The sequence below is a fragment of the Erythrolamprus reginae genome, chromosome 12, assembly GCF_031021105.1.
Source record: "Erythrolamprus reginae isolate rEryReg1 chromosome 12, rEryReg1.hap1, whole genome shotgun sequence".
Classification (NCBI taxonomy): domain Eukaryota; kingdom Metazoa; phylum Chordata; class Lepidosauria; order Squamata; family Dipsadidae; genus Erythrolamprus; species Erythrolamprus reginae.
The window spans coordinates 24,976,587-24,989,602 of NC_091961.1; the positions used below are offsets into that span (position 1 = coordinate 24,976,587).

A 13,016-nucleotide genomic window follows, 5' to 3' on the forward strand; every position below is an offset into this window, starting at 1 on the left:
GAGAAAGAAAGAGGGATGGAGAGGGAGAGAAAGAGGGAGGGAGAGAGAAAGAAATAGAGTGAAGGAGAGGAAGAGATAGAGAAAGAATTTTTTTGTCCAAACTTTTTTTAGCCCCCTCCCCCCCGCTCAATGTGCCCCAGGGTTTCATAAATGTAAAAAATGTGCCGTGGCTCAAAAAAGGTTGAAAATCACTGGTCTGGAGGACAGAAGGGAAAGGGGGAACATGATTGAAACATTTAAATATGGTTAAATAAGGTTCAGGAGGGAAGTGTTTTTAATAGGAAAGTGAACACAAGAACAAGGGGGCACAATCTGAGATTAGTTGGGGGGGGAGAAATCAGAAACAACGTGAGAAAATATTACTTTACTGAAAGAGTAGTAGATGCTTGGAACAAACTTCCAGCAGACATGGTTGGTAAATCCAGAGTAACTGAATTTAAACATGCCTGGGATAAACATATATGCATCCTAAGTTAAAATACAGGAAATAGTATAAGGGCAGAGTAGATGAACCATGTGTGTACATATGTGTACGTATAGATTGTATATGTATATATGTGTAACATTTTTGCTGATAGTGAAAAAGAAGGGAGACTAATATAGATATGGATTGTATATATATGTGTGTGTAACATTTTTGCTGATAATGAAAAAGAAGGGAGACTAATATAGATATATTGTATACGTACATATGTGTATCATTTTTGCTGATACAGTAATGAAAAAGAAGGGAGACTAATATAGATATATTGTATACGTACATACAGTATGTGTAACATGTTTGCTGATAATGAAAAAGAAGGGAGACTAATAAAGATATAGACTGTATATACAGTGATCCCTCGATTTTCGCAATCTCGTTCTTCGCGAAACGCTATATCGCGATTTTTCCCACCCGATGACGTCACTCTCTTCCTTCCTTTCTCATCTTTCTTTCTCTCTCTCTTTCTCTCTCTTTCTTCTTTCTCTCTCACACTCTCTTCCTCCCTCTCTCATCTCTTTCTTTCCTTCTCTCTCTTTCTCTATCTCTCCCCCTCTTGCTGGCGGGCGGCGGGCGGGCGAGCGGGGGCATCAGCGAGGAAGACCCAGGGAAGGTTCCTTCGGCCGCCCAGCAGCTGATCTGCTCGGCAGCGCAGCGAGGAGCCGAATCGGGGTTTCCCCTTTGCGTGGGCGGCGGGGAAACCCCGATCTTCGTCTGCTCGCTGCTGCTGCGCTGCCGAGCAGATCCGCCATGAAAAAAGGGCGCGCATGCGCAGATGGTGTTTTTACTTCCGCAACCCTACATCGCGAAAAATCGATTATCGCGAGGGGTCTTGGAACGGAACCCTCGCGATAATCGAGGGATCACTGTATATATGTCTGTGTGTAACGTTTTTGCTGATGATGAAAAAGAAGGGAGACTAATATAGATCTATTGACGTCTTTTTCTGATGTCAATCTTCTACGTTGCTATGTTTCTAAGCTCAGCTTTAGTTTCCTTCTAAATCAAAGCTACCCAGGAAGGAAATAAGAGTTCATGCCATCAGTTCATAATCGCGAGAGACGGAATCCAGACAGGATATGCACAAGCAGCTGAGTGTGCATTTTGCTCAAAGAGGGGAAATGCCATACCATTGGAAGGTTTTAACAGGTGCAGATATTCAATCTCCCCATCAGGAAGTAGCATGACAGCTCTCCACTGGGCATGTTATGCCTGCCAAGCAACCCGATAGGGGCTTTTACAAGAATCCAGCATCCCGTTCTCATTGTGCCGCGTTATCAACTTGCCTGGGCAATTTTGGAGAAGGATCTTCAAACGGCCACCGAATCGCCACCGTATTTGCAAACAAATGCAAATACCCTTCTCCAGCCAAGTTCCAGAAAAGGAAAAAAAAATATCCATCACCCTAAAATTATAAGGATGTGCATCATGCCACAGGATGCCCAAGGACAAAATGGGCAGAGGGGCCTATGTTCTGTGTTAGCAAAAACTTCAGAACAGAAGGATTTAGGGGGAGTGATTTCTGACAGTCTCAAAATGGGTGAGCAGTGCAGTCAGGCGGTAGGGAAAGCTAGTAGGATGCTTGGCTGCATAGCTAGAGGTATAACAAGCAGGAAGAGGGAGATTGTGATCCCGCTATATAGAGCGCTGGTGAGACCACATTTGGAATACTGTGTTCAGTTCTGGAGACCTCACCTACAAAAAGATATTGATAAAATTGAACGGGTCCAAAGACGGGCTACAAGAACGGTGGAAGGTCTTAAGCATAAAATGTATCAGGAAAGACTTAATGAACTCAATCTGTATAGTCTGGAGGACAGAAGGAAAAGGGGGGACATGATCGAAACATTTAAATATGATAAAGGGTTAAATAAGGTTCAGGAGGGGAGTGTTTTTAATTGGAAAGTGAACACAAGAACAAGGGGGCACAATCTGAAGTTAGTTGGGGGAAAGATCAAAAGCAACATGAGAAAATATTATTTTACTGAAAGAGTAGTGGATCCTTGGAACAAACTTCCAGCAGACGTGGTTGATAAATCCACAGTAACTGAATTTAAACATGCCTGGGATAAACATATATCCATTGTAAGATAAAATACAGGAAATAGTATAAGGGCAGAGTAGATGGACCATGAGGTCTTTTTCTGCCGTCAGTCTTCTATGTTTTTATGTTTCTATCTGTATAGTCTGGAGGACAGAAGGGAAAGGGGGGACATGATCGAAACATTCAAATATGTCAAAGGGTTAAATAAGGTCCAGGAGGGAAGTGTTTTTAAAAGGAAAGTGAACACAAGAACAAGGGGGCACAATCTGAAGTTAGTTGGGGGAAAGATCAAAAGCAACATGAGAAAATATTATTTTACTGACAGAGTAGTAGATCCTTGGAACAAACTTCCAGCAGACGTGGTTGGTAAATCCACAGTAACTGAATTTAAACATGCCTGGGATAAACATATATCCATCCTAAGATAAAATACAGGAAATAGTATAAGGGCAGACTAGATGGACCATGAGGTCTTTTTCTGCCGTCAGTCTTCTATGTTTCTATCTTCAAAGATTCCACAGAGATCTATTGCATAAAGCAATAATAATCATAAGCAGGAGCACTGAAGAATATTTCAAGCATGGTATGAAGAATTCCCCCTGAAAGAGGCTGAAATTAAATTCATGCAAAAACATCAGAGTACCAGCCTATTGCACCGTGCGGCAAAACCTTAAAAAGAACCAACCGAGGAGAGGGTTCCCATCTTCAGATCAAAAATTCTACAGAAATCTGTGGCATAGAGCCATAATCGTAAGCAGGACTGCCCCCGAGAATATATGTGTAACATTTCAAGCATGGCATGAAGAATTAGCTCTGCAGGGTGTGAGGAGGGAATATATTATTGGAAAGTTATTTCCACCCGCTCCGAGCAACTGTTAATAGCAAGAGCTTCCATTTTAAAAAAGAGGTGTTTCATTTTGAGAATCAAGGCTGCTACTTCTTCAGCCCTACGCAGTTTGGGGATGAAAGCCATTTTAACCACGGAGGATCGCCTCCCAGAAGCTTCAAGGCAGATTTAAGGGCGGCCAAGCATCATTTCAGTTAAGAGTAGGCGTGTTGGAATGCCTTAATTATACTCTCCCATAAATCTGGAGCCTGGAAGCCAATGCAAGAGAGGTGGCCGATACTGGAAAAACAGTCAAGCTCCATTCCCCAGATAACATCGGGTTAACGAAACAGATGCTTTCCTCTGCGGAACAGTTTCCTAATGCAAGCTTCTAGACTGATCTGAAACCAGATTGCTTGTCCCGGTGCCAAGAATGCAGAGGTCAATCCTCATAAATATGCCCGCTTACATACATAGAAGGTAAAACAAAGGACTCGGGCGATTAACTCTGTAAATCGATCTCGGGGTAGCAAATGCAAATTCGTTTATTAATTTATTTATTCATTGGACTTATATGCCGCTCCTCGGCTCACAACATTTCAATTAGAAAAACACAGTATATAAAACACATCTAAATCCAAATAATAATAATAATAATAATAATAATAATAATAATAATGATGATGCTGACTTCAAACGGTATCAAACGTCAGGGTCAGTCAATGATATTTGTAATACATTTTTAAATGTTCAGTTGACTGAGTTTTATGTTTAATTAATAGTAATAATAATAGTAATAATAATAATAATAATAATTTATTAGACTTGTATGGCGCCCTGCTCCAAAGACTCGGAGCGGCTCACAACAAAATACAAAACTAATCTAAATTAAATCTAATCCAATCTAATATTAAAAACAATTATAAAAAACAGTCAAACCATCCAATTAAACCATACATAAAATGAAACAGCTAAGGGTCAGTTATGTCCCCCAAGCCTGGCGGCATAGGTGGGTTTTCAATAATTTGCGAAAGGCAAGGAGGGTGGGGGCAGTTCTAATCTCCAGGGGGAGTTGATTCCAGAGGGCCGGGGCCGCCACAGAGAAGGCTCTTCTTCTGGGGCCCGCCAGACGACATTGTTTGGTCGACGGGACCCGGAGAAGGCCAACTCTGTGGGACCTGATCGGTCGCTGGGATTCAATCCCCCCAGGATTACCACTCAGTGGGATTGAAGTTATCAGTTTTCAGATGCCATATTGAAAATATTCTTGTGCAGCAATTAAAAATCAACATAAATAACTAATTTAAAACATTTTTAAAAAATCAGACATCCAAATACACACTACAACGTCCTACACATTCACCGGCCAGAGGCTGGGGTTTAATGACCCCAAGCCTGGCAGCACAAATACGTTTTCAAATTCTTACGAAAGGCAAGGAGGGAAAGGCTTCATATACCACCGAAGCTGTCCTGATTAAGCTCTCTACCACTTATTTTAAAAAGCTTTATGAAAAACAAACCATGTTCAGCCCTCCCCAATTAGTACTATCCGTGAAAGGATTCGGGCAACCTTATACGCTTTAGAAAGCACACCGGGTCATGCCTTTTCCATACATCTCAAAAAGAAAACAGACCCACAGGGGATACTGTAATGAGAAAGAATCCTAAACTGCTTTCACAAAGACAGGCAAAATCCGGTTATAAAATGGCCCGGAGCGGGGTGTGTAAGGTGGGGGGAATCAGGTGCTGGCTCGCTGTTCGGTACAAGATCTCTATTGGACAGCCACAGCAGTAGTTTAAGTGCAATCCAGCAATTTATTATTTATTTTATTTATTTATTAGATCTGTATGCCGCCCCTCTCTGCAGACTCGGGGCGGCTCACAGCCATGACAAAACAATGAATGACAAAATCTAATATTTAAGTAACTAAAAAACCCTTATTAAAAAAAGCAAAACATACACACAAACATACCATGCATAAATTGTATAGACCTGGGGGCAAGGGGATATCTCAATTCCCCCATGCCTGACGACAGAGGTGGGTTTTAAGGAGCTTGCGAAAGGCAAGGAGGGTGGGGGCAATTCTGATCTCCGGGGGGGGGGAGCTGGTTCCAGAGGGTCGGGGCCGCCACAGAGAAGGCTCTGAATTTGAATTGGCCAGGGTTGTTTTACTAAATTATTACAACAACTTTGAATGAATATAAAAGGCTTGGTTTCAAACAAAAAGAGAGAGAGATAGAGAGCTATAAACAGATCCTATTTGTGTAAACACAAGAGAGCAAACCAGGGGTACAAGTCCTGGCAGATCAATAAAATGCAAATATTCCGCCTCCAGGAAAGTGGAAAAAGTACATTTTTTTCAAGGAGATTCAGGAGAAGGATGGGTGTGTGTGTGTGTGCTGCAGCACTGTATCGGCCTGGGTTAGAAAGGACATTGCAAATGAAACAGGTCATTTCTCTTCTTCCCCCAACTCTCTGCCCCAATACGTCCCACGCAGATTTGTCTTACAAGGATTCATTCATCTGAATTGCATTTTTCTTCGTCGCCACTACCCTGCGAAATCCCACAAGGGAATCCATCGGTGTGCAGCACCATCCGTGCCTCCCACACAAACACACACACTCAAACACACCTCTGCCTCACACTTATCTGCCACCCTGGTAGAACTAACAGGAAGGGAAGATGAAGGAGCGAAGGAAGGGGAGACTTTTTTTACTCCTTCTTGGCTCAGACTCTTTTGAACGGCCTCAAGAGGGGACATAAAGGCACCTTTGTAGTGGGAGGAAGGGGGGGGGGGGAGAAACACCAGAAGGTGCAAGAGACTGTAGGCAAATGGAGAAGCCACCAAGAGGGATGTGTATGTGTGTATGTATGTATGTATGTATGTATGTATGTATGTATGTATGGTAGAGAGAGGGGGGGAGGGAGAAAGAGAAGATAGATGGACAGATATAGATAGATGATAGAGAGAGAGAGAGATAAGATAGATAGACAAGATAGGTAGGTAGGTGGGTGGGTGGGTGGGTGGGTGGGTGGATAGATAGATAGATAGATAGATAGATAGATAGATAGATAGATAGATAGATAGATTAGATAGATAGATAGATAGATAGATAGATAGATAGATAGATAGATAGATAGATTAGATAGATAGATAGATAGATAGATAGATAGATAGATAGATAGATAGATAGATTAGATAGATAGATAGATAGATAGATAGATAGATAGATAGATAGATAGATTAGATAGATAGATAGATAGATAGATAGATAGATAGATAGATAGATAGATAGATAGATACTCTCTCACACACACACAAAGAGATTTGTATTCGGCATCTCCTGAATAGACACACACATTGTATATGTCCATGCCCCTACAGTATGTATAGGTAAGGACCATATTGGTTGGAAGCATGCAATGGGGGCCTTCAGCCTGCAGTGGATTGACAATGGCTAATGTATGTGTGTATAGAAAGAACGGGAGGCAAGAGGGTTGCAAAACGATATGTATACAAGCAACCCACATGCCTGCTTTTATGCATGTACATCTCTACACACACACACACACATGATTGGATACTGTAGCCTAGAGGTTAATTCCTCTGCCTTACAAGGCCAAGGTTGAAGGTTCAAGTCCCGGTGAGGGTATGGCTAGCTGATGAGGCCAAAATAAGGCCAAAATAGATCTACCCTAGTCTCCCTTAATTTTCAAATTCAACAAAAACATGTGATACACGCACACACATATATATATACAGAAAGAGAGAGAGAGAAAAGAGAAGGAGAACTTGTGGTCTAGAGGTTAAAGCTACTGCCTTACAGGCAGACTCCATAGGTTCTAATCCCTGTAAGGGTATGGCTAGCTGATGAGAGCAAACTAGCTTGAAATAGATCTATATTAGTCTCCCTTCTTTTTCATTATCAGCAAAAATGTTACACATATATACACATACATGCCTATGCATGCATAGTTTTGCAACCCACTTGCCTTCTGATACATCCTCGGAGTGTGATTGTGTGCGCCTGTGTATTCCAGAGAGGGTTAGATTGCAGGTGGGGATAACAACGCTGCAGAATCGGGAGAGGGCTTTGGGGAAGGAAGGTGTGAAAGGGAAGCCTAGTTTTTAAAACACCTCCGAGCCCCTACACAGCCTGGGAAGCTTCTCGCCCCAGGACTAACGACGGGTCCCATTTAAGGACCGAGAAGAGATCCAGGTTTGCATTTTCATCCAGAGACTCTCGCTCAGAGCCAGCAAAAGGTGAGGGGGGATCTTCTCGTTCCTGGGCAGCCGTGCAAATCACACCCACCCCATGCAAGGACAGGACCACCCCTCCTCCCCGAATGGGACCGACCAAGCAGAGAAAGCGCACATCGCAGTGACCTTTCGCTGCCTGCCCCCCCCCCCCTTTTCCCGGCGGTTAATGGTCGCGCCCTGCAAGTCGGGACGGGAGGCTTCGAGCAGCCCATTCGGGCAGAGGGGGGGGGATTCCGACGCCGTCCTCAATGCAGCCCCGCGCCTACCTCGATGTAGCCGGCCAGCGTGGCCGCGGGGCTACCGAGACACAAGAGCAGCAGCCACAGAAGCGGCCGGCTGCAACTCCCCATCGCCGCCGCCCGGAGAGCGCCCCCCGTCCGCGCCGTCCTGCACGCCTCCATCCCGCGCCGCCGCCCAAGAGCAATTGGCGCGCGGAGACCGCGGCGGCGCCACCAGCTGCTCTTTCGTCATCGCGGGGATGAGCCCTGTGATCGCCCCGCCCTCTCGTGGCTAGATTGGCTAAGCGCGCCACGCAGAGGCGGGAACTAAAGAGACAGACAGTGCGCTCAGCCAAGAAGCCACCGAAGGGATTTTTTTTTCCCTTTTATCACACCCGCCCTCTTTTAGAGGAGCCAATCAGGGGGACTTCGAGGGAGTTTGGCGTACTACGCCCGCCTACCCGCAAGAGGACAGGACCAGGACGCAGCTGCGGCTTTGATTTCATTGATGGATTAGGAACTTGCAGCGCCGCATAGAAAATATAGATCGATTTTCTCTTGCTTACTAAGTCCTCCAATCTTTCCAACGGTGCATTAAATAATGAATATTATTAATTAATATTACAATTATCCATATAATGTAAATACAGTGGTACCTCTACCTACAAACGCCTCTACTTACGAACTTTTCTAGATAAGAACCAGGTGTTTAAGATTTTTTTGCCTCTTCTCAAGAACCATTTTCCACTTACAAAGCCGAGCCTCCAAAACTAACCAGAAAAGGCGGGGAGAACCCTCTGTGGGGCCTCTTTAGGAATCTCCTGGGAAGAAACAGGGCCAGAAAAGGTGAGGAGAAACCTCTGTGGGGCCTCTCTAGGAATCTCCTGGGAAGAAACAGGGCCGGAAAAGGCAGGGAGAAGCCTCTGTGGGGCCTCTCTAGGAATCTCCTGGGAGGAAACAGGGCTGGAAAAGGCAGGGAGAAGCCTCTGTGGGGCCTCTCTAGGAATCTCCTGGGAGGAAACATGGCCTCCGCCCTCCTTGTAGTTTCCCCAATTGCCCGCATTACTTGCTTTTACATTGATTCCTATGAGAAAAATTGCTTCTTCTTACAAACTTTTCTACTTCAGAACCTGGTCACGGAATGAATTAAGTTTGTAAGTAGAGGCACCTCTGTATGTCCTCCAATCCTTCCAACGGTGCATTAAATGATGAATATTGTTAATTAATATTATAATTATTCATTTTAATAAAGAATAGAGTAAAGGATTCTATTCCATTGGTAATTCCGTGATACATATAAAGTAAATAATACCAACATCACTGGGACCCGATTGTACTTTTTCAAGAGGCAACTGGACTTCCATAATTTTTTTTTCTTTGAAGGCATTTTGCTCCTCATCCAAGAAGCTTCTTCAGCTCTGACTAGATGGTGGGGGAATGGAAGGATCCTTGCGGATAGCCGGTCATCTTCATTCTTTGAGGCGTCGTAGCTCTAAGCTTTCCAAATCCAGGATTGTAAGTCTTGATTTGTAGGGCATTCTGTTTCAAGTGGAGGAGTGAAGGGCTCTTCTGGAGAAGTATTTTTGGACATTTTCGATGGTGTTAATGTCCGAGATACGGTATGGGTTTCAAACAGATGAGTGTATTAAAGGATGGGTCTAGTGAAAGTTTTGTAGACTCTGGTAAGTAATGTGAGATTGCCGGAGCAGAAGCTACGTAGGATTAGGTTGACAACTCTTGAAGCCTTTTTGGCGATGAATATTCCTATCAGAATGATGGACCACTGAGTACCATATTTCAGAGAAATTCCCTATTTTTGTTCTTGGGGAATACAGTGATCCCCCGATTATCGCGAGGGTTCCGTTCCAAGACCCCTCGCAATAATCGATTTCTCGCGATGTAGCGGTGCGGAAGTAAAAACACCATGTGCGCATGCGTGCCCCTTTTTCCATGGCCACGCATGCGCAGATGGTGTTTTTACTTCCGCACTTGGGAAGACCCAGCAGCTGAGGAGCCGCCTGCCTGCCCGCTTGTCTGCCGCTTTTCTGCTTGTCCGCCGCTCTGGGAGTTGAAGACCCAGGGAAGGTTCCTTCGGCCGCCCACCAGCTGATCTGCTCTGCAGCGCAGTAGCAGCGAGGAGCCGAAGATGGGGTTTCTCCGTTGCCCACGCAAAGGGGAAACCCCATCTTCGGCTCCTCGCTGCTACTGCGCTGCCGAGCAGATCAGCTGGTGGGCGGCCGAAGGAACCTTCCCTGGGTGCCACCCGCCGCTCGAGAGCAAGAGGGGGAGAGATAGAGAAAGAGAGAGAAGGAAAGAAAGAGATGAGAGAGGGAGGAAGAGAGTGTGAGAGAGGAAGAAGCAAGATAGAGAAAGAGAGAGAGAAAGAAAGATGAGAAAAGAAGGGAGTGACGTCATCGGGTGGAAAAATCGCGATATAGCATTTCGCAAAGATCGAGATCGCGAAACTCGGGGGATCACTGTACTACAGAGGTATTTTACAGAACAAGCCCTTTTATATATGTATATAAAAAAAGAATTACAATGTAGTTCCTTAGGGATTAGTCCGAAATGCAGTTTCCCCCTGCAATTTGTAATACAGTTACTTATAGATTCCCCCCACCCCCGGTGGAATTTCAAAGACAACCTTTTGCCGAGTCGATTGATAACCTCAGCTGCAACAGGGCTCAAACTTTAATGCTTGGATCTATTTATCATCTTCGTGGCCAAAATTTCAGGAAGGATAGCTGGTTAGATACAGAGGCCTCTTGACCCAAGAGTTTGCGTCTCAGAGTCGAAGCTGCAAAACCGAAGATGGGCATAGACAGGATCTGGAAGCAAAGGCATTCATTAACAGAAAGGGAAGGAAGGGAGTATCTTTCATTTTCATTTGTTTACTTATGAGTCAACCACAACTCTGAGGTTCACATAACTTACAAGCCAGCAGGCGTTCACAACCTGGATTTGCCCTAGGTTCCTCTAAGTATTCCCAACAAAGGGTAGATTTTTTAAAAGAGGACAAATAAGGGCAGTTATTAAATCCATGGCCCCATCCTGTGTATTGGACAAAATAAATAAAAAATAAATATATTGCACTCAGCTCTCCCGCTAAACGGACTATTTATTTACTTATTATTTATTTGTTTGTTTGTTTAGATTTCCAGGCCACCCTTCTCCAGCGGACTCAGGACGGCTTACAAGATAAAATCAAATACAAAATGTAAGGAACCGAAACTTAAAATCTAAATCTAAAACACCAGACAACCATTCAAGCAGAATTATCCAATCACAGTCATACTCTCATATTATCAGCCGGAGCAGAATGCCAACGCTCAACTGCCCCAGACCTGCTGGCAAATGTGTTTTTAGAACCTTTCGAAAAGCCAGAAGGGTCGGGGCAGTGCAAATCTCTGGGGGAAGTTGATTCCAAAGGACCGGAGCCGCCACAGAGAAGGTCCTTCCCCTAGACCCCACCAGGCAGCATTGCTTGGCTGATGAGACCTGGAGAAGGCCGACTCTGTGGGATCTAACCGGGCCGCTGGGATGCGTGAGGCAGGAGATGGTCCCATAAGTAGTTAGTTAGTTAGTTAGTTAGTTAGTTAGTTAGTTAGTTAGTTAGTCCAATACAAAATGAAAGTTGAAAACAATAAAACATGTAGTAGTAAATATCAAGGCAAGGATAGAAAAAAAGATATGAGAATAAAATACGTCAATGAAGAATAGAGGAAAAGACTTGGGGAAAAGGAATCCTCAATCTGAATATTGTATTGGCAGTTCTCTGTTAGCAAAAACTTCAGAAGAGAAGGATTTAGGGGTAGTGATTTCTGACAGTCTCAAAATGGGTGAACAGTGTGGTCGGGTTGTAGGAAAAGCAAGTAGGATGCTTGGCTGCATAGCTAGAGGTATAACAAGCAGGAAGAGGGAGATTATGATCCCGCTATATAGAGCGCTGGTGAGACCCCATTTGGAATACTGTCTTCAGTTCTGGAGACCTCACCTACAAAAAGATAGTGACAAAATTGAACGGGTCCAAAGATGGGCTACAAGAATGATGGAAGGTCTTAAGCATAAAACGTATCAGGAAAGACTTCATGAACTCAATCTGTATAGTCTGGAGGACAGAAGGAAAAGGGGGGACATGATCGAAACATTTAAATATGTTAAAGAGTTAAATAAGGTCCAGGAGAGAAGTGTTTTTAATAGGAAAGTGAACACAAGAACAAGGGGACACAATCTGAAGTTAGTTGGGGGAAAGATCAAAAGCAACATGAGAAAATATTATTTGACTGAAAGAGTAGTAGATGCTTGGAACAAACTTCCAGCAGACGTGGTAGATAAATCCACAATAACTGAATTTAAACATGCCTGGGAGAAACATAGATCCATCCTAAGATAAAATACAGGAAATAGTATAAGGGCAGACTAGATGGATCATGAGGTCTTTTTCTGCCGTCAGTCTTCTATGTTTCTATGTTTCTAAGATATATAAGATATAGGAGGGACAATTGGACGGGACGGAAGGCACACTAGTGCACTTATGCACGCCCCTTAATTAATCTGGTCCCAAGTCATGTAGGGCTTTATAGATAATAACCAACACTTTAAATTATGTTCTGAGAGACAATTGGTAGCCAATGCAGCTCACGGAGTGATGGTGATATATAGGTATACCTCGGTAGGTCCATAATGGCTTATGCAGCTATATTTTGGCCTAGCTGCACTCTCCAAACATTCTTTAAGGGTAACCCCATGTAGAGCGCATTACAGTAATCGAGCCACGGGGTGATGAGAGCTGGTTTCCACTGGTTCCGCAGTTTAATTCCCATAAATGTTCCTTGCAGAGGGCAGGTATTCCCTGCAGGCATCTGGAAAGGAAAGCTCCATTTGTAAAGAAATGAAAGCATGCTGTACCGTCCTCCCACCACTGAAGCCCCCCGGCAACTAAAAATATGCTTGAGTTTTTTTGTCCACCTTTATTCCAAATGTCGATATATTTTGGGAAATGATGGAAAGAAAAAAAATACCCCCTATAGGTACCCTTATCGCAAAAACCTTCCAGTGGAAAGAATGCAGCCCAGGCTGGCCTTTACAACACCAGGAGTGCTTTAATTAGAGCCCCCACCCATCTATCGAAATGGGAAAATGATATCATTTATAATAACCCAGGTGGGTTAGAGAGTTCGGAGC

The 13,016-nt window shown here is 44.0% G+C and overlaps 1 protein-coding gene across 4 annotated transcripts in view; it reads right to left on the reverse strand.

The window, feature by feature from the left end:
- Positions 1–8,112, reverse strand: part of APLP2 (amyloid beta precursor like protein 2) — a 112,341-nt gene extending 104,229 nt beyond the window's left edge. For 2 of the 4 annotated variants that reach the window (XM_070765463.1, XM_070765460.1), the window contains exon 1: positions 7,881–8,063. In XM_070765463.1, the coding sequence (XP_070621564.1) occupies positions 7,881–8,015 (135 nt within the window). In that variant the 5' untranslated portion in view covers positions 8,016–8,063. Of the gene's footprint in view, positions 1–7,880 lie in introns of all 4 variants that reach the window. The other 2 variants (XM_070765459.1, XM_070765461.1) reach the window with 2 other exon arrangements.
- Positions 8,113–13,016: the final 4,904 nt, after the last annotated feature.